At 39.5% G+C, this 24555-nt stretch overlaps 1 protein-coding gene across 2 annotated transcripts in view; it reads right to left on the bottom strand.

The window, feature by feature from the left end:
* CHN1 (chimerin 1) overlaps nt 1–24555 on the bottom strand; it is a 103998-nt gene that overhangs the window by 39935 nt on the left and 39508 nt on the right. For both annotated transcript variants that reach the window (XM_054829766.1, XM_054829767.1), the window contains exon 7: nt 11946–12234. In XM_054829766.1, the coding sequence (XP_054685741.1) occupies nt 11946–12234 (289 nt within the window). The remainder of the gene's footprint in view (nt 1–11945; nt 12235–24555) is intronic.

A 24555-nucleotide genomic window follows, 5' to 3' on the forward strand; every position in this document is an offset into this window, starting at 1 on the left:
TCAAATGAGTCTCTCGTGGGCTCCCACTATCCTTGCATAAATCTCTATTTAAGTCAGGACTGATTTGAAACCTGCAATGAATGAAACCAGAGTGGAATTGGCAGTGGAATTATACTCTGCTCCCAAAGTCAAATTAACAGTTATTATCAAATTATCAGTTTATTGCCACCCATAAAATATTCCAATCCCTGATGACATTCTCAGAAAAGGCTCATTTTACATTCTCTTGACCAGCCTTCCAATTTTCTCATTTCTCCTTTTCCACATATGGTTCGTCTTTCCTATTTATTCCCTCGTAGTTTCTTAATTAACATTTTAAAAAATGCCTCTATCATGAAAATTTTCATATAAGGGCAGAAAGCATCCCATTTCCCTAGAGGAAGCTATAACTTAAAAATTCTTACCTGAGACAGGCACTCAAGAAACCATCATCTCAAGTGGTCAAATCCAGCATCTTTGAAACAAATTTAAATAATGTCTTGATTTGAAAACTGAATCGTTTTGAATGATGGGGCTGGCAATGCAACTCCCCATCATAAATTTGGGCTACACAGATTATTTACCTTTTGGGGGAGAAGCAGGCATTGGCATGTGGACAGGTTATACAACTTCTGTTACACAGGAGGGACTTTGCGGGGGTTGGTTTGGTTTGGTTTTGGTTTGGTTTTTTTTTCCCCAGCAAGTGTCTGGTTTCTTGCAACATAATGTTTAGTTGATATCTACTTTCAGTTGAAACACACTACTCCTAGGTTCCAATCAGTAACTCAAATATCTGACATTTGGGATTTCAGAGGCATATGATCTTTGGATAGAAGCTTTTGAGCACAGGGCACATTGAAGCTAAAAGACTAAGTTTGGAGTATAGTTCCATTTCTTAACTTCACTGGCAACGAAGAAAATGTTTAGCCAGCACAACTGCTTTCTTCTTTCTTAATCACTTTTTCATCTCATCTTACAGGGCAATTTTTTATTTGTATTGCCACCATCAAGTGGCACTTTAAGTGACACTGCTCATAAGATTTCTACCACTGAGGTTGTTTGAATTCTCAATAATAAAAATAGCCCAAGAGAATGACCCCATAAGGCCCATAAAAAGAATTATCCAGTAAGCTCTCAGCATTATCAACTTGCTGAGCAGTGAGTCTCAGTATCTCGTGAACCCCAGCGTGTGACCAAGGTGATTGGCAGCTGCCAGGCACCAGGCTGCAGCGCTGCGACAAACGCTTGCAAGGATTTGGAGGCTGGAGCGAAGGAGAAGCTGTCGCTTAAGAGCCTGAGCACTTCAAGTTCTGTGAAAGATAACAACACACAACACTTTTTGCAATTTTTGTGCATTTGTATTAAACACATCGTTACTCTAATCATCAGCCAATTCACAGAAATGCCTGAATGCAAATGTAATTCACTATCATATTAACTTCGGTAAAAATGCTTCAAGACTTTTCCAGCAATGTAAAATCATCAGAAATCTTCAGCCAATAAAGTATTTGATACATGATATAAAGCACAGAGCTTTTAAAATATTTCACCATTACATGCAAAATGGAAATTGGGAATACAGCCTTTCATATTGTCCCAGTATTCCTCCACTCTTCTCTCAGGAAGGGGAAAAGCTGCTTGCCTCTAACTGTTACTCATCTAATTCACAAATTGGAAATCTTAAAAAAAACCCCAAACTAAATCACATACACATATTACTAACGTTTAATAGAGAACATTATACTTCAGGATACTAGCTCTAATGTTCCTTAGGCAAACTATTTCAAACTGCTTTAGCTCTAACCAAATGCAGTAATAATCCCCACTAAAAAGCAATATAGTCCAAGTGCATTACGATATGAACTTCACTATTAGAAACACATCTTCCTGTAGTTATCTTAGAAGTAGCATGGATGTGATGTAGGGAATATCAATACTAAGGTGACGAGGATTAGAGCAACAACTGTTCATCAACTGAGAATCAGATTTTTCAGCGTGAGGATTCTTACCTTGCTTAAACATTAGGACTGCAGGAACAATGAATGCCAGAAGCAACACTGTTTCTAACTGCTGATGCCATGCAGAAAAAAGGTTAAATATGGAAAAGTTTAATGTTCTAAAAGTTAATGATGAAAGAAAGACTTTGCAAAACTGTCAAGAGTTGCTGTCTTCGCTGATGACGAGTGTGACAGGTTTGAAGTAATAAGAGCAAGCAGTTTATTGAGCTTAGTAACGAAACCGCTCTCCTTACTTTGTTCAAACTCAGAAAAGAAAAACATTCAGCTAGAGACTAAATCTAAGCATGGAAAGTTGTATCTGAAAATATCTCTTCTCTTGTGAAAGATTAAAAGGAAAGAAACAAGGGCTAGAACAGCTCAGCTTCTGTGGCATTAACCACAGGATAAATGGTTGTTCTTTTTTTCTTTCACAGTCTAATACTTCATCTAGGCACCTTTAACTACTTCTCTTTCTGCTACCACTTCTAAAACAAGCATTTCACTCTTCGTGGGTCTTAAGGGTTTGGTAACCAGTTATGAATGGGCAATTATGAGTGGAGCACATGTGCCTGCCGATCAGGGGATTCTCTAACCGAATGGGGGGCGACACACCAGACCACCACAGCTCCATGTCCTTTCCATCTTTGTACAGAAGCCAAACGGCATGTATTTGTACTTGTGAGCATTTAAACAGCGACCAACGTAAAATGCTTTCCCCCCTCCCATCTAAATAAAAAACACCCCCCTGCCACACTGCAAACAGTAAGGAGAAAAAGGAGCTTATCTGAATAACGATAGAGGTAAGTGGAGAAAATCCCTGGTAGTCAGACTCTAAGCACAGATTTACGCAGGCTGCGCAGAGTTGCAGAGGGTATAAAACACAAGACATGTTGGATATTAGTTCACAGCCAAAGTGCTACCAACCCCACTTCCTGGCCCCAGCTTTTCCTTGGGACTCTCATGTTCAACCACTGACCAGACCTGACCCTGCCTAGTTTATGAGATTAGACACAAGCGTAGCCCAAGGTGATTATTACCAGCTATACAGTGTCACGTTATAAAGTCTAAGTGAGGTAAGAAACTTGTAAATAACAAAATTATCCTTTTATAGGGCTCTTAATTCAACAGTCCAGTCTGTTTCCTGTAGAAGTGATTAGTAATAGAAAATAATTAGGAGATGCCAGATGGGAGGAGGAGTTTAAAAAAAAAAAAAAAAAAGACCCAAAACTCACACAGCTAAGGAGAGAGAACAACAAACGAGGGAGCTGCCAGCTAGCAATCCACCGCAGTCCCTCACCGTCCAGGAAGCTCTTTGCATAAGCGATAAATGACAACCAGATGCCTGCTTTAGAGACTGCTCTGAAGAGACCCACCTGCTCCTTTCTGTGGCCACTGCATGGATTATTCTGTTCTGAGAAGGCATAAAAAGTCAAGGAAAACCACAGCTTTGGGGGGAAAAAAAAGATTATTGTAATTTCCGTATATATGGCTATGAGGCTTCCCCTATACATCTAGCCAGGCTTTTTGGAAACCTCAAGTGTAAGGCCCCTAGGGAAGGTATGCAGCAGACTCCTAGAGCGTGTTAGGACTGAAGCCATGACAGCTCTCCATTGCTCATCAGAGGTTGAGCTGGACTTCTGTATTTCTGTGTCCTGTCTACTGAGGTCCTCCAGGATGGGAAAAATCTCTCTCGTCCTGAAGAGTGCCCAAAGAAAGCTATTCTCTGGCTTTTCAAGAGCTAAGGGAGATTCCTTCCTCCCTCCCTCCGATCCTTCCTGCGCTAGCCTATCCCAGTTAAAAAGGAAGGAAACTTCTGCCAGTACACGTGAGAGAAGCTAAGGCTATATAGTCCTTTCTGAAGGGCATTAAAAACGTAACCCGATCCGAACCACCAAGCATTAGAAACCCTGGAAGGAACTGCTGGTGGAGGCTTCACACTGACTTACCTCACAACACCGAGAAACACAGAAAAAGAATAATAGCTTATTCATTGCTAATGGTTCCATTTCAATTTCATCAGTAACAACACAACCAGTATTCTTCAGATTTAACTGCAGAGCAACTGTACAGCTTTATAGCCTTCTTAACAGTTATGTACGCTAGACATTTTACAAAGGCTCGATCAGGCACAGGGCATACATACACTGAGGGCAATTACTCCCCACGCTTTTGCTGAGGGTCTGGTCTATGAGGTTGAGAGACCAGACCCCGCGATTTCACATGGCAGCTGCCTGTCTCAGTGCAATTAGACGCTGGACTTTCTGAAGACTGTATCTTTGTGTACACATCTCACATGTCAGATCGTAAAAGAGCCACAGTTATATCAAAAAGCAGAAAGTAACATGAAAAGTCATCTCAGTGAGCAGCTGGGTGACTCGTACCCGTGACAGAAAGCTGAAGCGTGATGCTGACCCTCAACTGTGCTTACCTACAGAATGGAGGAAACCTCTCTACAGGAGCAGCATCACGACGGGAGGCGCGTTGTGCATTTGAAATGCAACCTGACCTAAGCCGCCACTCATGGTCAGAAGTTTGTGGAGCCTTATTTGTTCTGGACCTTGTAATACCAGACCAGCGACACGCAAACAGGCTACCAACACAAGCACTCGGCTTTCGCTTCACATTAATCCCAGACGTTATTGTGCAAGCATTCCATTAATGTGCTTTGGAGGCACAGGGATGCGGGCAGGCCAGGTCCTGCGAGGCTAACTGGAGTCAGCTGGGATGCCATCTGTAACCCGCAGGAACTAATAGAGCACGGCTGAGCACCGACCAGAGCTGGCAAGGAGAGAAGAAGAAAGAATTCGGTCTGGGAAAAACAGGAGAGCTATGGGACTGTGTTTAGCATTGGAGCCGAGCTACAGGTCCAGATAGAAACCCTTAAAAAAACAAGTCTGGCTTGCTAATTTATCCTTTATAAGCACAAGATACTGACAAGAGAAAAACTAGATATTCTGTGACCTGAGGATTAAATTAGCAAAGTTTATGCTTCATTTGGAAGCTCTGAATCCTAAAACAAGATCAGTTTATATAATCTTTTTAGTGTATCAATTTTACTGCCACACTGAACATAAATAAGGGCTTAGGTTACTCTCGGTGATTATGAGTAGAAAAAGCACCCTGCAGTTTGGAGAAAAGAATTGTCTTTGTGCTGATGCCTGCACACTGGACAGCACGTGCAATTAAGCTCTCCTTTCTTGGGTCTTAATAAACATATAGTTAAGTTAAAAACATATATGCTTATAAAAAGGCATCATAACCATTTGCAGTCTTAGTTTGAACTGTATGTGCCATATATAGTGACATGTATGGCACTAGATCTCTACCGCCAATAATGCTAATGGCACAGAAAGGGAAGATGAGGAAGACTGGGGAAATCTCTGCAGAGCACGACATTCCAATACGCTGGAGCAGCTACCTAAAAAGTAGGCTTGTCTTTCATCCTGCTAAGAACTTTCTTCGTATCGACAAAATTGTCTGTGCTTTGAAGTCTCTGCTGAAAGATGGGCTAAACCCAGAAGAAATAAATAGAAGTTTTTGCCTTCCACAGAGTTATGTTTTATTTATAAATTACATTAAACTTACAGAGTGATTGTCATGGACACCCGCGCAGGGACTAGAAAGGAACATTTGTGAGAAAAGGGTTGACAATCTCCTCAAGTTAACTCATGGGATTCTTCAGTGCTCAGTCTCCTGTGTCTTTAAATGTACTTTAAGGTAAACATCGATCAGTTGTACTTTTAAAAACATTATTGCTTCGCCACTACCCTTGCTATAGGTATGGCTTGTCTAGAGTTTTATACATTACGCACCCATCTTTTCTCATAAAATTAATTCAAGTAAACAGAAATATTCAAACAACTTCCAGCCTCAAGACTGCTTCACTCTCAAAGCACAGTTTCTTCCCTGATTAAGACCTCGTCGTCTTTTTAGTTCCTACTAGTTCCAGCATTGGCATTACTGGGCACCAAACAGCGTTGTTCAAAGCTGTCTTCCTCCATCACAAACCTTGCTAAGGGGGTTTACACTTCTATGACAGCCTACTGTAACTTCCCAGCTAAATTTTCTGATGCCCTTCCACTGAAGATAAAATAAGCCTTGGTGAAGGAAGGTTTTAAGCAGATCTTACTAACAGATTTGACTGAGAGCAAAAGTAGAAAAGTAATAGTGTGATTAATGAAAATATCAGTGTCAGTTCAAGGTTGGAAAGTGAGACTGGTCCCTCTGCAAACACCCACAAGTATGACCCTCGATTTTGTATGTGAAGGCTGTTATGAATCCATTAGAAAGGTACACAGAGATTGCAATTAACTTTGTGATCTGGATTATCTTTGGAGGCAGGCTTAAAGGCATGTTTCCTACTAAAATGACACAGATTTACATTTCCAGGTTCCCTTGCACAGGGTTGCAGACAATCAGCCTTCATCACTATGGAGGAAAAAATGGTATCACCACTAAGGTCATTAAAAAATAGGACAAAAGAGTGCTTTTGTTGGGTGACTGCTGCCACAAACCGACTCTCAATTCTTTCCATCTGTAAGAATTGAACTGAATGTTGTATGGTCTAGAAAAGGTCTTTAATTGATTTGCAGCCACTGACGTTTCTTGAAGAAATAGCACTTATCACCAAAGTAAACATGAATAAACGTGATTCAGTTGCTATCCTAACATTAACCTCAGCACTTCATTCTGAAAGATGGGATAACTCATAACTAATTATTTCATTTTCTCATAACAAATATTAAATCTTGAATAAATCACTCATAAAAGTTCTTAGATTAATATCTCAAAAGCATGTCAAAATGAAAAAAAATTCATGTTTTGCAGGGCTGTCAAAAGGACTTTGATATATGTATCTAGGTATTTATTAATTTCTGAGAGCTCCCATTTTTATAAGGCATTTAACTGAATCAAGTCATCTGCTCCAAGGCCATAATTACCTTTGAGAGTGCAGAATATTCAGAGATCCATCAGTATTCAAGGCACGGGAGGAATAGTAAATCTTGTGATACTGGGTATTATTTCCACTTCCACACTAGGCCATACAGACTGAATCCACATGGGAAGCCCTCTTTCAAATGAATCTTAGCCCTCTCTTAACACACAGACCACGATGGCTGCACAATTGAGTTCTGAACAATCTGCAGACTGTTTTGGGAACCAGCATTACGTTTTTAGCACTGCAGCTAAAATATCTATTCAGGGCATTCGAGCATGACAAGCACCCTCCTGTTCTCAATCTCCACTCCTCCAGTTATCTCTGACTATTTATTAATTCTTTCATAGGTTATGAAAATAATAAATCATTAACCAGGAATTTTAATTTTTAATACATACTTGTATATGGTAAGCAGTCAAATTCCTTTTCGTAATCAGTGAAGCACATGCTGCGCAGTAGATTATATTCTCATGCTTTTCCTATTAAAAACTGCATCTTAAATCACACAACAATATGGTCTCTTGCAGGACTCGGTACTTAGAAGTATTGTGATTTGTGTCTTACAATCCTCATCTAATGATTGCATAATTTTTGTCTTCTCATCCTTTATGGTCTTTAAATCCTTCCCCTTTACTAAGGCTCATTTTTAATGTGTTGCGTGTGACAAGTCACCCAACACATGCTGAATTCTTCTACTATAAATTAATTGCTGAAAAGAGTGGGGAACAAATAAAGCATTATTAGTGCACGCTGGGAGGCATCTAACACAAATCTGTGGCATTCCCTGCTACTGCCCCACAACAAATTCAAGACAAGGTGAAGTGCTCTTTAATATTTCATTCTCAAGTTTGAGGTGTGTTCTCTGGCTGCTCAATTTCCTCCACTTGATTTTACGGCAGAAAGCGAAACTACATTCCCACCAGCTGTTCCCAAGTCAGAGCCTATGTTTCTCCTCTCCTTCTTCTGAAGGATTTATCTTTCATACACCACCCACACAGGACTGGGCAGCAGTTGCAGGCACAAAGTTTAGATTCGGATCTGAACAGCCTCAGAGTCTGCAAATCTGGGAATGTATTTGGGCTCAGGATGATCAATATTCAAGACCCAGACTTCTTCCTTTCGTTATGGAGGAGGAAGCACACAGCGTTGGGAGAAGCTGCGTGGCTACAGTATAAAACTGATAAAGATGCATTAATTACCGAATACTGTACCCTGCAGAAATTTTCATCCTCACCATGAGGCTAATGGGCTAATGTTGTAGCACGCAGACTTTGCTGTTTGGATCATAAGACAATGTTGTTTTCTTGTTGGATTTTGGGACAATTTTCTTTGTGTTCTTTGTTAGAATTGCCAATATCGATTCAGTGATACTCTCTTTATATTGGACAACAGGAATCACTCTGCCATCCCTCCCACCAAAGAGAAAGAAAAACTACTTGATCTATTTATAAATTTCCTATAAGAAAGCTTCCTTATATCATGGTTAAATGATTCATAATAAGGTAAATACTACGTTGTTACTATTAATTGAAGTTTTGAAGTAAATTTCAGTAAGAAGCAGGAGCCTGCACAAAGAGAGTAAAATGACCTTCTGAGCAATGTAGCAGAGGATATGTATATTTTTCTTATTGCATTATTACTATTTCACCAAAGAAAGCTTATAAACTAGCAGAGATTGGGTCTTCTGTTTAAGTGGAGATGTAATCTCTCCATTGTTCCTCGTGCTAGCATGTTAACTTTTTATAGTAGGTAGGCTTTTAAAAAAGCCAGAGAAATATTTCCTGTCATCCAGTACTCATGCTTTAAATGCAAATTATTTGTCAAAAAAGTATATATCTCATGATTTATTTTTTTTTTTATAAAATTAACCACCAGATGTGATTCAGTCACCCACCTGTACAGTTCTCCAGCCAGTCAGTTATGTTCACCCCACTGAACCTGGAACAGTTCTCCCAGGCTGTCAAAGTGACAGCTTTAGTGGGTCAGCAAGTAGTTGAGTCCCCCAGGCAGCGATGGGAGACACGTGGGAAAGCCCTCCGAGGTCTCCTCTCCCCACCACTCCTACACTGCACACAGCCACCAGCCCCCATGAGACATTCGGCGAGGCCACCACCATATCTCTCCCCCTTCCCATGCTCCCCACATCCTGTGACTCTCAGAGGAGGGAGAAAGGATTTGGCAAGCCTTAGCTGGATGCTGGGGCTTGTTCCAAACGATCCCAGTTGCTACTGGGATCGGGTGTTGGTCATGGGGTTGAATGCCTTATTCCTCTTAGAGATTTGCTGGATGAAGCGACACTCAGGACTCTGTGTCATCATCCAGCAAAGGCCCTGAAAGGTGTAAAGGCAGCAAAGATGTCACCTGTGTGCCACTCCACAGTAAAAAGTATCACGCTGTGCCTTCCCCATGCAGCCACAGGTAGTAATCCCAACTGGAAAATGACTTGAAAATGAGAATGTGTGAAATCTCCACATTTAACTGTACTGTTCTGCTGGTTTTGTCTGGGATGGCATTAATTTTCTTCACAGCAGCTAGTATGGGGCTATGTTTTGGGTTTGTGATGAAAACTATTGATAATACAGGGATGTTTTAGTTACTGCTTAGCAGTGTTTACACAGAGCCAAGGCCTCTTCTGCTCCTCACCCCACCCCACCAGCAAGTAGGCTGGGGGTGCACAAGGAGTTGGGAGGGGACACAGCTGGGACAGCTGACCCCAATGACCAAAGGGATATTCCATACCATATGACATCATGCTCAGCATATAAAGCTGGGGGAAGGAGGAGGAGGAGGAAGGGGAGATGTTCAGAGTGATGGTGTTTGTCTTCCCAAGCAACCATTACGCATGATGGAGCCCTGCTTTCCTGGGGATAGCTGAACACCTGCCTGCCCATGGGAAGTGGGGAATGAATTCTTTGTTTTGCTTTGCTTGTGTGCGTGGCTTTTGCTTTACCTATTAAACTGTCTTTATCTTAGCCCACAAGTTTTCTCACTTTTACTCTTCTGATTCTCTCCCCCATCCCACTGAGTGGGGAGCGAGCGAGCGGCTGTGTGGGGTTTAGTTGCTGGTTGGGGTTAAACCATGACAACTGTGATGTCTGTGTGCCTCAATGTGTCCACATCAACATGGTTCCAAGATATAAAAAGAAAAGGCTCAAAAATTGGGCTTCAGGCCAGTAAATACCACTGCTGTTGAACCATGTTGCAGATGAAGCCATTTTAGTTGCCTGTAACTTCCAGACAAATGGGGTGAGATGTTGCAATTACATGACTAACCTGTCTAAAGGTTTTTCACTTAAAATTTCAGTCTGTGAGAAATAGTTAATAGTTCTTGAGCTATTTCATGAAAAATGTTTCAAAACAATAGGCATACCTTGTTGATAAGCCTGACATAACACCATGTAATCTATGGAAAAAAACAGCATTCTTCAATAATAATCACTGAAATCCCTTTACTATGAAAACTTTTTCATCAGTCTAAAAAATGTTGTGACAGAACAGGAGTTGTCACTTGAAAGTTGCTAAATGCAGGAAGAGTTAATTTTACCACACAAAACCAGAGCAGTGACTTCCAGAACTCTTACAGAAGATTTTTACCCAGGCTTTGCATTATAATGAGCTCTTTATGATAACATGTAAAAAAATCCTTTTGAAACAGCACACTGCAAGTCAGTGGCTGTCAGGAACTGGAGCTGGTAACTCACCCCTCTACTACTGGTACCTAACAGGTAAGAAATTGGCTATTTAACACGGTCAGCTAGCATCAAGATGCCCACCAGTATTTCTTTTGCCAAAACGATCTGATAACAGCGAAGATTCATACTTAGAGCTAAGCTGGGTGCTTTATCTCTCAGTAATTCAGTGCAGGATGACAGACTCTGACGGAGAAGTATTTGAAGGACCAAAGCTATGAGCCTCCTCTCTCTGTGGACTCTGCACGGAGCTTAGTTTCGCTGTAATAGTCATGTGTGTTGGAAATTGTCAGCGAGACCTTTCCTCCACCTCAAGAAAAACTGAAATCACAGACATATTTCTGATTGGAAAGACAAACAGATGATCCCAACTAAGGATAGCATTTCTTCTAAGCACTATGAGTGTATTAGATACTCCTAATGTAATTCTGAAGGTTGTGAAATCAGGGAGCATATCAGACTATTATACATGCATTAACACCTACACGTATGTAAAAATACACTTTAGAAAGACTTTCATATGTCAGCTTTTCAATAAACAAAGTATTTCGTTTAACATGGTGGAATTTACATTATGTTTCCTTTTTAAGTTTAGTCTCTGTCACACAAATGAAGTTTCAGGCAGCTGCTTTGTCTGCCTGATATATTCCCAACCTCCTTTAATTTTTCTATTTTCACCGGTTCTAAGACTTCTTTGTTGTTCGTTTTTCTTTTATAATCCAGGACACAGTTAGTTCTCAGCTGATACTGCAACTCTCTGAAGAGAGCAATCCTTCTTCATAAGTCTGGCTGAGGCCAAAAATAGCACTGTCAGCTTCTGACGGACTGTACTTAGCCAAGTGAAATGTTTTAACATTTTATCGTCTTAATGAACAGGCTTATTTATAACGTGGACAGCTTTACTGTCATTGTATGCAGACTGCTGAATAGATTATGGAATGCATTTGTTTGGGGAATGCTGAATATATTAAGAAATATAATTTTTGACCAAAGGGCAGTTGTCTTAGCCACTGTAAACAATTTTAAGATGAAATATTCTTAGCCCATTTGAAATAAAGGAGTGACTTAACAGTAACACCTATAACTGAAAAAACCTGAAGAAAGGAACCTCACAATGATAAATAAGTAACCTCCAAATCATAGAAGTTTGCAATAAGAAAAAGTTACCATTAAAAAACCCTATAACCAGTTTAAATATGACTATTAATGCAATACTGGAAATAAATATGTAGACTAAATATCTACAAGATGCCTTTCGCACTTTATAGTAGAGGGGGAGGGTTAAAAGTACAAAATAAAAAGTCTAACAGAAAAAAAGATTGTGGGTTAACAATTGCTTACCCTCTTTTCTGCTACCTCATCCTCTCCTGTAGACTCTTTGCCATCATGTTCATCTCTCAGGGCTGGCATATGTTTTTTGTGTGCTGGCTCTCTGTTTAAAGTTGTATATCCTATGTGTTCATAAATTGGATTTATTGTCATCTTGGCAATGTATTCAGCTGCCTTCGTTTCAATATAAAGAGTAATCAATCCATCTGTCACCAGGTCATGGATGGACTCAAAACGTTTCTCCCCAACAAAGTGCTTTCCATCGTAGTAGAGTCTGAAGTTTCTGGTTTGACTTCCAAATCTGCCTCAATGAAATGGGAAAGTTTTTTTTTTAAAGAACAGTAAGCAGAATAAAGAAGAGTAAGCAAGCCTTTGCAAACAATAAAAAACACTTTATCACTCAAAGCTGTGACTATGCTCTGTGTCTGATCCAGACGAGAATGAAAAACTCTACTACTACTTAGCACAGATAGGAAGGAGAGATCAACAACAACTGCAGATAGATAGCCGAAACAGCGACTGTCCAAAACAGGAACTGTTTGTTCTCTTATTCTTTTAGCCCCTCCATTATCCCATGGAAAAACCGTAAATTACTTCACACTCTTTATGGCTTTTTTTAGTACTTTACTACTGCATCGCCGTAGTCAATTTGCTTGGCTCTGATATGAAGAGTTCTCATAATAGAGTCCTCTATTACAGTTGATCAATATGAAGTTTTGATGCCGTCTCGGACCTCTGCGCCCCTGCTTGCTTGCAGGAAGAGGCCATTCAGGGTTCAGCTGAGCTTCAGTGCCAACAATTACACTGAAGCAGAACCGCTGCCAGAACTGGAGCGGCACAGGACAAAATGGCACAAGGGCAAGCATTCTTTATTCCTGGCCAAAGGCCAAGGACTAACTCTTCAAGCTTTGTACAAAAGTCCTTCTGTGTTATGCTTGTTAAATCCTGAGCTTCAAGCAAATCTTTGTAATATACAGGATATATAACGCGTAAGCTATCTGACGCTAGCAATTCTGCAGTTGGGGTGGAATAGGGTTTCAATACAGGCTCTTAGCAACCATAAGAACGCCAATTTTACCTGAATATTAGCATATTTTCAAAAACTGTACTTTGCATCTGCAACAATTTGCTGCCTAAAAGCAATCCAAATGTGGGAAAACACACCAGTGTTTGCACTTGGCAACAACCAACGCACATCCTGCAGAGAAGATGGAAGCAAGAAGCTGCTTTCACAGCTCACTCCAGTGTTATTCCTTGGTCACACAGCAGCAAGGGTGGCTGCTCGGGGTATTGGGCCCCCTTGTGAGGTCAGATCTGCCAAATAAATATTAAAAACTAAATTTGAAAGGATGGATTGCTTTCATTTTACAATCAAATGCTTCATAGGAGATGTTAAGGAACAAACTAAACACTGGTGCTTTGCTAAAGTGGCTCCTTCTCAGTGGGGCCTCACCCAACAGGGGAAAGCGTAATTTTAGACCTTGTCTCAGGTGAAATATTGCACTCTTCTTGCAAATATGGGCAAAACCACTTGTTCTGTGACGTATGGTTTTTTCCCTTGTATTTTGAATCAAGATTCCAAACCTTCCCATCCCCCTGTCAATAATCTGACAGTGACTGTAACCTCAGAAGCTGCTATTTTTACACAGTGCTCAAACATGAGGGAGCCCGCAGGAATCCACGTCCTGCTCACTCAGAAAAGAGGACATGATGTGTCAGAACTACCTGGGCATTTTACTGGAAATGAATTGGTATGTCTATGAATATTTTTATGCCACACAAACTAAAAGTTCAGTTTCACTGAATCAAACTGAAAAACAAGAAATTACAAGATGACAGAAAGAAGTGTATTTCTACCCAATGCTAATTTCATCACAAGATGCAATCCTAAGTGAACACAAGCCATTCAGAAAGTAGAAAGATAACGTGCTAAGTTACAGTAGAACAGATAGGAACATGTTCAGGCTCATTCTTCACAGCATCTTTCTATTCAGCGTAGTACATGGCAAACAAGCTTTGACTATGAGCCATAATCCTTGCTTACCCTCCACTGTCAGAGAAGTCAACACGAGCCAAGAGTGCTCAGCACTTTGCAATGCCAAAGTGAGCAACCTTCACTGTCTTCTGCTCAGGGCAGTGGGAATAATGCACGTGGTGCACATACAAGCACTGTGATGTTAAAATTTGACAGGAGAACCAAGTAAGTTTGAAGGTGAAGAATAACGGGCCTTAAATGACAATATGCAATAGGATTATTTTTATTAAGAGATGTAGCAGGTGAACTGCTGCTCTAATCAGTAACATATGCTCTGACAGTACTTATAGCAGAGTTTTATACAAGCTGAAGGTCACTTATCGCTCTTAGCTTTCTAGAAGAGAAAGTATTACACTAATCTTACCAAGAGAAGATAAGGCACAGTAAAGCTTCTCAGGGCCTAAGTACACATGGTGTCTTGATTTTAGTAACATCCTTCAGAGCCTAAAACAAAGTTCTGAAGAACAAGATGGCCAAATGCACAGAACAAACAAAAGTTCTTAAAGGATTAATCCTCTTCCCATGGGGGGCGAGTAGGTGCACGCTTCTACCCCAGCTATGTTTTACGGAGCCGTCCCTACGCTGTACATCTGTTCAGGCTGCTGCACATAAAGTGTGTCTTTGAGGGATACTACAAGGAATAGGATTCTCAACAGTACATAATCTTTATCCTGACCCACGTTTCAGCACACAAGTATCTCAGAGACAACGTTCTATAGTTTTAATTCTTCAATAGCACCCCACGCCTAAACTCATCTCTCTCGTAAACCTCACAGACTGAAACGTCCTCCTGCATGGATCTGGGGAACTGCACATCAATTTGTTTTGGCATGCGTGGCCATCCAAAGGTACATTCAGCTGTCTTGGTTTAAAATACATAAGGATCATTTACCAATTACCACTTAAAGAAAGGTATTTAGACAAACAAATTACTCTGCATCAGTCTAATAACCACCTGGAAAAGGTGCTTGCCTATCAGCTGCAAGAGGTGAATATTGAATGGTTTGTCTTTATCTGATTTCCCATTTGTTCCAAATCAAACTTTTTTCTCTCTATTCATTGCTTATTGGATATGTTGTGGGGAAATATATTGGTTTTTAAACAGAATCCTATTAGCAACAAGGAGGGAAAAAACCCCACAAGCAAATCCCCACAAATCAATGAAACACCAATCTCTTACAAAGACTGTACCATCAATAACATGTCTCAGAATCCTGTCTTGTTTCTTTCAAATTCATTTAAATTTCTTTCTGACCACACAATGAAACTATTTTGATCAAATTGCAATATAAATGCAAACATACAAGTCCGATTGCAAATGATCAATTAAAATGTAATCTTCAGTCCTTGCAGTCTTATTTAATACTAAGGTTTAATTTTTTTCCATTAGCAAGAATATTTCCTTATGTTTACTTGCTATAAAATTATTGCAGCCTGGTTAATTATACATCACCATGGCAACTAAGTAGAGCCAAGATTTGATATTTCAACTTCCTGATGGTCTCTTCCTAAAGGCAAGCAGTAGTACCAGCTGTTTTTTGTTTAAGAAATAGAAAGCAGGACATGGATAATGTATGTTCTCTTTTGGTTTAAATAGGGGAACATTAGATGTTTTTCCAAGAAAAAGAAATAGACCTCCGACATATCAAACAGTCTCATTGTGTCCACTGTGCATTTGTTTGCAAGCAGCAGGATGACAGATAAAAGACTTTTTTTCTTCCAAGTTGTCTGAAAAGCAATCGCTCTGTCTAGTCCCTTTGGTTGCCAGTGGGGCAGAGTGGATAACAACGTGGGAAAACGGCAGAGCAAATGTGGCTAGTAATAAAGGACTGAGGAGCTGAATTAGGTATCATAGCAGGAGAGAGACAGGCTTCAGACTCAGCCACCTACTCTGTATGCAGCATTCACTGATGAAACAAAAGGAAGAAGTGAAGGACCGAGAGCCCATCCGCACTTTCTTACCATCTAAGATGACGGATTTTACAGTCCACATACAGAATTGTACAGTAGCTATTCACCTCTTTCACAGGCTATTTTATGATGAGAAGAGTATCTAGACAAAGGCATTATTTAAAATGTGTGGCTGCAACCAGAGCACAAAGTTAACACCCCTTGGGGCTACCCATGTCCTCATTAGTTTCAAGCATCTTTATACACTCAGCTGGGAAATCTTAAGTTCTGTACATGTGCCTGAAGATCACTTGGATGTAATCTTCCTGTGGTGAAAAAGTGTCTTCATGTGCTTTGCGGCCAGAAGGTAGAAGTCTCACTTAAAATCATGTGCCAGAATTTCAGCTCTAACTTCTGAAAACTCTCAACCAACGCTTAAGACTAGAGTCTTGACACTGTATAAAAAGCTACAGAAATATAAGCAATCTTGCAATCAGGAATGTTTCCTAATGATGTTCACGTGAAAGAAAATAAATTATTCTTCTTTTGCCCATTTCCTTGTTGAAGAAACACAAGTCATGCATGCTGCCAAAACCTCGTCTACACAGTTATCCCTTAAAGTCTCCAGTTCCTGAGAGCAGCTCATTTTGGTTTGGTGGTTTGGTTTTTTTTAATTATTTATTGGTAATAACATTTCTGAGGATGGCCAGGGAATTGTGGAACTTGCCATCTTCCCTGAGTACCTGCCTGACAAATAGCATCATCTCCAACACTTGTTTAAAAGAAAACAATACTCAAATGAAATCAAATGCATCAGAGATTGAAAGTAAAGGTGCATTTTATACAAGTGGAGACAAAAAATCCTCATTGTCTGATATGGGGGAAAGGTGGCAGAGTACAGTCACTATAGATTTCCTGTGCCATTTGGAAGGGCAGCATTGGCTGGCTGGCTGACTGTCGCTCGATGAAGATTAACCGAGTACGAAGTTATCCCTAAAACTTGATCAGACCCACGCACTGGCTGAATACATGATAGTTTAGTTTATCATGGGAACAAATGTGGCATCCTTCAGAAAAGAGAACAGATCCCAGAGCTGGAACTGGAACTTGTCTACCCCATGCCAATGCAGACACAACCTTCAACTCACTCTGTCTAATTGGGATCAAGTAAAAAAGAAAAATCAGAGCTGGTGCTGCATCGTTGACAACAGCCTCCCAGCAGTCTCTCTCAATTGACACTGAAGACTGTTTACCTGCATCACTGCCCAGACTTCCTTGTCCAAGAGGGAAAGAATATTACACAAAGAGTGTGCTGCAAACAGCAGGCAGCGAGGACCAGAGCAAGGGCACTTTCCTGTGGAGCATGAGCCCTGTCAGGGACAACACAAGTGAGAGAGAGACAGCTGCTCTGGGGCATCCGCAGTAGGGATCAGCTGCTGGAAACAACGAAGACTGAAAGTGTTATCAGCCCTTGGTACCTGTAATGGTGTGTTTCACAAGTAAATCTAACAAAATTGTAAGAAAAATCTTCTTTTGTCTCAATGTCGTCTTCTACTTTGAACAGCCAATTTTCACCATCTCAAACTCTGAACAACTGTCAGCTGACCAAGGACCGTGTATGCTATTAATATGCGGTAAGATCACTTAACACTTAAGATCGCTCTTCATGTTCTTGATCAGTGATAGATCATTTGGTTCTGAAAAGCTATTCTACAGACGTATTATGTTTTCTTAGTACCGTGCTTGCATGCCCAATTCCATTTAAACGTGATATAAGTCCCTGGAATTGATTTGATGATTGAATCAGAATCAATACCGATGTTTTGGGCAATATTTTACTGCTTTTTCTACCTGATGAAACCTCCATGCTTCCTGGGAAAAGTCTCACTGTGGTTAGTGATTAAGACACATTTGAAGTCTATATACACATGGGAAAGCAGTAAAAGCCTGATATTTTCTCTTTAAATGAGAGCAGTTTTTTGAAACCTATGTCAACATGCCTGGAACAAACACCTTCCGGAAATGTTACTAGCAGGAACGTTAGTAACTTTCAGAGTTTCATATTAAGCAAATAGGTATGTTTACCAAAAGTTTTGAAGAAATGTTCTCCAAGAGTTAATTTTACAGTGCGACTTCATGCTACTGACAGCTTTGGTATTACTTTAAAGCAGAACAGTGTTTCAATTCTTCTAAGCTAAGGTATCAACCCTCACCAGTGCCTGCTCAGCAAACTTCAAAATGCGCATGCAAATTTTACTCTATGTATAACATTTTCATTTTAGGTCATACATGACATTGTTTTTCTGGTAAATTTAGAAGTAGAACGCCATCAGATCTGTAACAGAAATTCCACTGCAATCATGCATACTACGGAGAGAGAACTGCCTTCCTGTAATGCTCAAACATGTTCATTTTTCTTTCACTTAACAGCGGCTTTTCCTACAAGGGTTTAAGTTACTCGTGACTGTCACATCTCTTTTTTGCTTCTGCAGGTTTTCTCACACTAAAAGCAACTTGCTCTTATTTTATCTTACTAAGGCCATATGTATATTTTAATTCAGTATATCAAGGAAACCTGAGTGGAAGACATCAAGTGAAAACTCAAAGAAAATGTTCTTATCATAAAATAGCTTTGCAAGTGCAAAAAGGGTTTTCAGAGAGCAGTGTGGAGAAACATTTTTATTGTTGTTCCTGTTTGCGTTTTTTGTCTTTTAATGTACATTCTACAGGTGGTTGTTCAAGGTCTCAAAGTTTATATTAAAAAAAAGAAATATTTTTAAAATTTCCCTTAGATTAAAAATAACTACAGTAAGGTTTCTGTTCCAGACAGATTTTGTCAAATCTGATTTGCCTTAAGCCACTGTTAACCCCAACCTTACAGTACAGGTTTACTTAACTTACTTAAAGCTATTACACAATTTACTACTTAAGTTGTTTTCTCAACGTATTCTACCTCTGATCTTCTAGTAATCACTCACCACTTTTCCACAGTGCGATTCACCAATATACTCATCTTACTCTCTAAAAGGGTTTTTCCTCAAAGCTGCATTCCTTAACAATAAACAAGCATAAAAATGCAGAATGAAATGGTTCCTGCATATGCAATATGCACTGTCAGATTTTTTGAGGGGCTACTAACAGCTCACCAAAAAAGATTGATAGCTTTTCTATTACTATATTCTGTTTTTCTAAAATATAATTTCTTTCTTGGTGCAAGTGCAGCAGAACCTGGGGCAGATCTCAATTTATTACCGAAACTGCTAGAGTTTATTTACTCATCTCAAGTTATAAAAGAAAAAAAAAAAGCTGGATTGTCTTCCTAGCACCTATCAAATCAGGAGGAACTATACTTAACTCAGCTGAGCTACATCAAGTAGAAAAGACTGAGAAGGAAGAGGAAAACTGGGCCAGATAACATTTACTGCTGTCAGTTGTTTTAGTATTTGAATAATTCATAAATTTTTTGATGAAAACAATTATAAGATTAAACAACAATATGAGGCTATTGTGTGTTATTTTGAAAACATATTTATAAAGCATCCATAGTACCTACAGCTGAAGGACTTCTTTGCTTATTGATGAAGCACAGGAAAAAAGTTGTTTCTCCAAACATAAAAATTTATAAATTATATGTATTTCAAAAGCATACCAAAAAAGAGGCCAACCAAAAGGACTAACGTGAAGATGTATTTCTAAGTAGCATTTTCTAAAAGCAATAGAACAAAAAGGCATTCCAGTAGAAGACAGAAAAGCTATGCATCCTTTCGACAGCAGAGGCAACGGGGGCGGAGAGTGCAATGTATGCTACGTACACACAATTTAATTATCAACTGATTGCATCATAATTTGACTTTTTACTACTTCAACAGTGCCTAGAAGCTTCAAACCAGGCAGACATTCTACACCATAAAAAAGCACAGTACAACACAGATTCCTGCTCAGGAGCTGTGACTGGGGGTACTCTTGAGAGATAGGGTACGACTTTCAATTTGTCTTGGCCATTTTTAAGAGATCCTAAACTTTTGTACAGAACAAGCATGTGAGGCAATATGGGAAAGAAAATATCCTCTCTAACAGAGGAATGAGGCGTGGAAAACTTAAAAGCCTCAAGCCAAGTCATATGTGAAGCCAAAAAGCGAGCCCAGATCTTCTGAGTTCCATCACAGTGCCTCACCACAAGCCCAATGCCTCTACTGTGCACCACATTACAGTAGATCTTTGTAGCGCAGCAGGAGCTATAGTTTAGAGGTGAAGGATGTGGCATAAAATGAACATGAGCTACATGCACTGAGCGCAGACAGCTCTTGGACAAGTTTCCAAAAAGTTCACGCCACCACCAAAGCAGAGAATTTTCCTCTGAGAAGTGCTGAACTTACACGAGCAGGAGAAGGACTGCAGCAAACTGAATTGCCAAAGATAAATTAGACGCTCTAGCCAAAAGAAAACAGAGCTGACAACAACAACAGATGGGAAGAGGAGGGAAGGAGAACAGGAACACAGCAAGACGACGTGAACCATAAGGAAAAAAGCATTCTAGTCTGTAGGAGGGCCTAGGTAGCCAGTTAATTACTCATTAAGGTTAGTAGCTATTTATTATTATTCTAAATACTTAAGTGAAGCCATCTCAGTAGTGCCCAGGTGCACTTACATAAGGCAGATGACACGCAGGACACCTATGCTGTTTACTGGTAGCTGAACCTTCCACATTATTGACAAAGTAACAGAGCATATTATTTAGCATGAAATTTTATATAGGAAAAGAAACTTCTTTTACATGGAAGATCATTTAAATACAGGTGTAATTTTTTTACTTTACAGGAGAAAAGCAATCTCCAAAATTTATCAGCACATTTTGCCCTGGGGCTAGCACTAGCTCATGTGATGGACCCGACTAACAGAACGACAGCTTTAGTTTCAGCAGAATTTAAGCCTTCATAAAAGAAATATTTGGCTCTTCACAAGGGAAAAAAAAAAAAAAGCCCAGCATATTAGCTGGCATACCTGTTGTATTAGCCTGTTACAACAGCTTTAAGCATGAACTGTTTCTTTCATCGAAAAAGAAGCTGCAGATACCTGAGTGGCCAATTTTTGAAGCTCGCCTGAATTCTGTGCCTATGGCAGTGTGACGGGCTAAGCCTCGGTGAGAAGGAGTCGTCCCTCCTCGAGGGCTTCAGCCGGCCACGGAGGAAGGAGCACTCTTGCCATTTCATGCAGAATAAAGAAAACTGATCAAAGCGAGTCAGGCTGAAACATATTTATCCCACAGCTAGGTTTGATCACATTTTGCAGCAATGCTATTCAACCCAGCTAAGCTTCAAAGTTGGTGTGTGTGCGTATACACACACACGTATGTATAGTTTCCCAGGTTTTTCAGCTTGTGACCAAGGACTACTGTGTAAATATTTTAGAAAGGTTTCTAGAAACTGAATTCAGTCCTTGTTACTGGCAAACACTGCATGTGCAAATCAGGTAAAAAAATAGACAGCTAGAAAGATATGCAAAGTTTAGTCTTTAAAATGGTCTTTATAATTTTTTCCTACCAACTAACATGACGTCAGAATACTGTTACCACAGTAAAGTGAAGGGATGCAGTCGACTACTGTTTTGCTGGGCTCCTTCTGACTGCTTATATATCAGCTGTGGATTCAGGATAAACTATGATCAAATTTTGATATATTTGTAATTAAAAAAAACTTAATCAAGCTATTATCACATAAAAAGTTGTTTCAAACAACTCTTCTTTCCCCAATTCCTCTCCCATGTCCCAGCCTGTACAACGAGGCTTTCCAGCAGAATGCAGACACACAGTTTTAACCTCTGAATTCAAGAAGCCTTTTTGCAGAATTTTACATGTGTAAGTTTTTTTAATTTTGTTGAATTTTACATGTGTAAGTAATCCCACAGCAATCAATGCATGTTCTGGAAGGGCACTACGCATGTGTCCCAAAAGAACCCACTGAAAATAGGGCTACCAAAGCAACTGTCCTCTGAAATTAAAAAGGTTCATTTGCAGCATTATGCTCTAATAGCCTACCAATTATGTCTCCTTTTAAAATATCAGTGGCTAGTTTCTTACTGCAATTTCATAATTAAAGGAGAAAACATGTGTATCAATTTCTTGCACAATACATGTATTTGGTCGACTAAACTAAGGATTACTAATTTCTGACATTTATTTCGCCTCAAGAATTCTCTCCTGATGCCACATAATCTTGAATGTGCCCTAGCCCCCAAACATAAAGAAAACATGACTCATAATCACAGCTAACATTATTACCTTTTTTTTTTTAATCATGCTGCAGAACCTTATTTCGATTCATTCTCAGTATCACAACAATAGAATTTGCAGGAAGGGAAACCATGGTAACCAACTAAACGTGCTACAGCAGATATCTGCTCAAAAGAACATGCAGTACCATCACACTTCAACGCCTACCACTAGTACAATCTCTACCCATTTCCTCTGTATCCTCACCCTAATTATTAAACAAGCTCTCGACCACAAAAGGCTACATTGCGAACCATATCTTATGGTTACTGTCATCTGCTATAGGTCCTAGCATTAAGCACTGTACTACTCGTTTGCCAAATTTAAAAGCAGATCTAATACCTCCAGGAGTTAATTAGGAATTTTCAGATCTTCTCATCCATTTGGAACATCTAATTAACATTACAATGTATTTGATATATTTTTATTGTCACAGAGACTTGCTGATATGTATGGACACACATATATACCTACAATAATTCTCTTGTAATTTTTTTTTAAACCTCAGGGTTGCAAAAAATTTTCACTGGCATTCTCTGATTAATTAATTAGTAAACATCGGTGAATTCTGCTGTGCGCCTTTTTTTTTTTTTTTAAATAAGCTATGAGAAACATCCATGATTAAGTATAGGCATTAAATATAGTAGGGTGCTGATTTGCTGCTCTCATTTGTGTTTAGGCTTCATTCTCTTTTATCCGGTGTCTGAACTGATACAATTTCACAGGCCTTCTCAGGCTCTGAACATCAATTTTATTTGAAGGATAGCTCTGAATATTTAGCCAAACTCACACACTTAAAACAACATTTAAATTATCTTTTTCTTCTTCCCTAAGAACATACTTCTACCTCTGTTACAAATTCTGAGAAATTTGTTTTCTGAAAACAAAACTCCTTTTGTTTCAAATTTAGATTTAAAAGGTAGCCTATCTTAAACAAAAACTCATGATGCAAATTAATTGCACAATAATGGATGAAAGTAGACAAAAATAGCTCATCAGAAGATGATCAAAATGCAGCTTCTTATATAAATGGAAAGCAGATTTTACAGTAACTCACTGGCAACCTTAATAACTGAAAAGTGATTTTGGGTAAGAATCACTTTTTCTACCTTATTAAGGAAGAAATATTAAAAATCTTCACTTTGAACTCAGTTAACTATTTTGTAGCATTGCACTAAGAATATTTGATTGCCTAGGTTAAGCCTGCAAAAGCTATTATTTGTCCTGTCCTATATTTGGTCATTTAATCAGTGCTAGGCTATGTCTGTAGCTATTGCAGCTCAGGAACAAGATCTCTAGATTACTAAAGCTAGTTCTATAAAAGCATCAGAGCCTAATGCTCCACAGTGGTCAGAAATTCATTTAGAAAGGTTTAGAGAACAAAGAAAAAAAACTCCATGGTCCACTTCATCCTGAACAGGATGTGCAGCCCTGGACCCATCCTCTCCAAAAGATCATCACAGAGGTAAGAGAAAGGCGCCGAGAAAGATGACGGAGATGATGAGGGGTATGGAACAGCTTCACTACAAAACCTGAATGTATAGCCTAGGACTCATCAACCTGTGAAGAAAATAGTAAGGGAGACGTGAGCGGCATGGAAAAGGTAAACGGAGATCAATTCTGTTCACTGTTTCTCAAATACAAAAACTAGAGAGCATCCAATAAAATTGCAAGATGGAATCTTCAAAAAAGGGATGCTGTTTCCCATAAAACCTAGTTAAGGCATGAAACTCACGCAGACAGCAGCCTATGAGGGTTCAAAAATGTGCTCAGAAAGCCACTAGACAAAAATTAAAAATCTCTCCATCAAAAGCCTGAAAAAATAGCAAAGATAACAATTCTGCTCAGAAGTCCCTAAACAGCAAATTTTCAGAGGCTGGAAGAGCACACCAGAGAACTACTGCTACATGTTCATCTTGTTCTTACACTTTTCTTTAAATGTCTGCTACTAGTAGCTACCAAAGAGTAGATACTGGACTAGACTATGAACTGGTCCTTTGATCTGACCCAGTGTGTTCATAGTCAGAGAACTTGCTAATACAGTAACAGAGATATCTAACTGGGGAGAAGCTCTTTGCAAACAATTACCCAGATGTCTCCCCAGATCTGCCCATTTTATGATGACTTAAGGCATCCCTTAGAGTAACTTAAAAAGTGAGATGCAGAAGAGCCGTGTTAGGAGTAGAACACTCCATAAAAGAACCTTCATGCACCAACTGCATTCGCATTCTGTGCATTTTGGCTGTAGTTGAAGGCTGTAGCATAGTGTGATTGTCCAATCTGTTCCAGATTTCACAAAAACATGTTTTTATAACTGTGAATTCTGTCTGCCTACAAAGGAGTTATGATTTGTGGTGTTAACAGTTTATTCTTTGTCTTCTAGAAAGATTAAGCTGTTTAACTAGTGGAAATCTTCACTGTAGAGCAAA

This window comes from Grus americana, chromosome 6 (genome assembly GCF_028858705.1).
Source record: "Grus americana isolate bGruAme1 chromosome 6, bGruAme1.mat, whole genome shotgun sequence".
Taxonomy (NCBI): domain Eukaryota; kingdom Metazoa; phylum Chordata; class Aves; order Gruiformes; family Gruidae; genus Grus; species Grus americana.